The sequence below is a fragment of the Cariama cristata genome, unplaced genomic scaffold, assembly GCF_000690535.1.
Source record: "Cariama cristata isolate BGI_N322 unplaced genomic scaffold, ASM69053v1 scaffold26248, whole genome shotgun sequence".
NCBI lineage: Eukaryota > Metazoa > Chordata > Aves > Cariamiformes > Cariamidae > Cariama > Cariama cristata.
In genome coordinates, this window is record NW_009632013.1 from 1,147 (window position 1) to 2,584 (window position 1,438).

Here is a 1,438-nt window from a genome sequence, read left to right on the forward strand (position 1 = left end):
GAGGACGGCGGTGTAACAGAAGTAATACTGCTCAGGGGTCTGGATGCTGAAGGCGCGCTGGGTCCGCATCCGTAGCACTGTCTGGTAGATGTTCAGCGTGCCCACGTCCTGCAGCTGGGACAGGCAGATGTCCAGCGCACAGAAGGTACCTGGGGACAATGATGGGGACGGTGTCAGCCACCAGAGAGCCATCATTGCCCCCTCCAAGAAGCAAAGCAGGGCAGCGGTGGTCCTCAGCCCCCCACCAACTTCCCACACAAGACCGTAGGTATTGGGAGAAGCGCGGCAGAGACTTCTGCCAGGTCCGATGGCTGCAGAAAGTCCTGGGGACATGTGTCCTGGGTCAATTGGCTTGCAAAGACACCCTCGGGCTCCGGGATGGAAAAGCCCTGGCGAGGCTGGACTTACCCTGCCACCACCAAGACCTTCACCCCAGCAACGGGGTTACCCCGTTACCTGTCCTGCCAATGCCAGCGCTGCAGTGCACCACGACCGGGGGTCCCCCGGGGTGACCCTTGAAGCGAGGTCCCAGGGCGCTGACCGCCACCCTCTGCTGCTGCTTCACAGCCCCCAAAAAGTCGATGAGAGTGGCCGCAGAGGAGGGCACGCCGTAATCTGGCCAGCTCAGGTACTGGAAGTGGGACACCAGCCGCCGCTCCCTGGTCTGGGGGAAAGCAGAGGGGTGGGTTAGAACCTCTCCCCTCCTCTGCCCCTTCTGTCCCCGTACTGTCCCCCACCAGGCTGCTGCGGCCACACACCTCCGAGCTGTGGATCTCCAGGATGGTTTTCTTGTAATGGTTGAGGTTCTCCATGCCCAAGTTGGTGATGGTCAGGGCCCCGAAGCACATCTGGAAATCCTTCTCCAGAGGCCAGTACTGGCCGCACTTTCTCCTGCCTCCCTCCTCCAGCCTGGGAGCAGAAGGACAAGCTGATTCTGCCCTCCTCACTCTGCTAGGGACATGTCCCATGCCACCCAGCCTTAGTCCTTTGGGGATCCCACAGGGACCAAACAGTCTATCCCTGATGTGCTGTCCCCACCCTGCAGGGCTCTGGCTGGCACGACGGGTGCCGGGTCTCACTGCAGAGAGCACAGCGCTGCTCATCCAACAGCAAACACACTCATTTTGCAAAGAAAAACGGGGCTGTGCCCCCCTCATGAGCACTCACCTTGTTGTCATCACGATCACCAGAACGTTTTGCTCCCAAACCATGCGCCAGAAGTCACCGTAGGTGTTTTCCAGAGGCCCTGCAGGGACAGTCTGCATGTCAGCCCAAAACTTGATGGACTTGGGCAAGTCCCTTCACCCCGCAGCCTCCACCAGCCCCCCTCACCCTCCTCAGGGGACCGCAGGCCCCTCCCGTGGGGACCAACCCCGGTGTGGATCCATCAGCCCTGCCTGGAGCTGCCACCGATCGTCCCCCCAGCACTGAATCCCCT

The 1,438-nt window shown here is 61.2% G+C and overlaps 1 protein-coding gene across 1 annotated transcript in view; it reads right to left on the bottom strand.

Annotated features, from left to right (window-relative positions):
* Positions 1-6: 6 nt before the first annotated feature.
* Positions 7-1,438, bottom strand: part of PTPN9 (protein tyrosine phosphatase, non-receptor type 9) — a gene marked incomplete at both ends in the record, with an annotated part of 6,114 nt that continues 4,682 nt past the window's right edge. Inside the window, 4 exon segments of the mRNA XM_009706195.1 lie at positions 7-149; positions 457-664; positions 759-909; positions 1,168-1,246. Of these exon segments, the coding sequence (XP_009704497.1) occupies positions 7-149; positions 457-664; positions 759-909; positions 1,168-1,246 (581 nt within the window).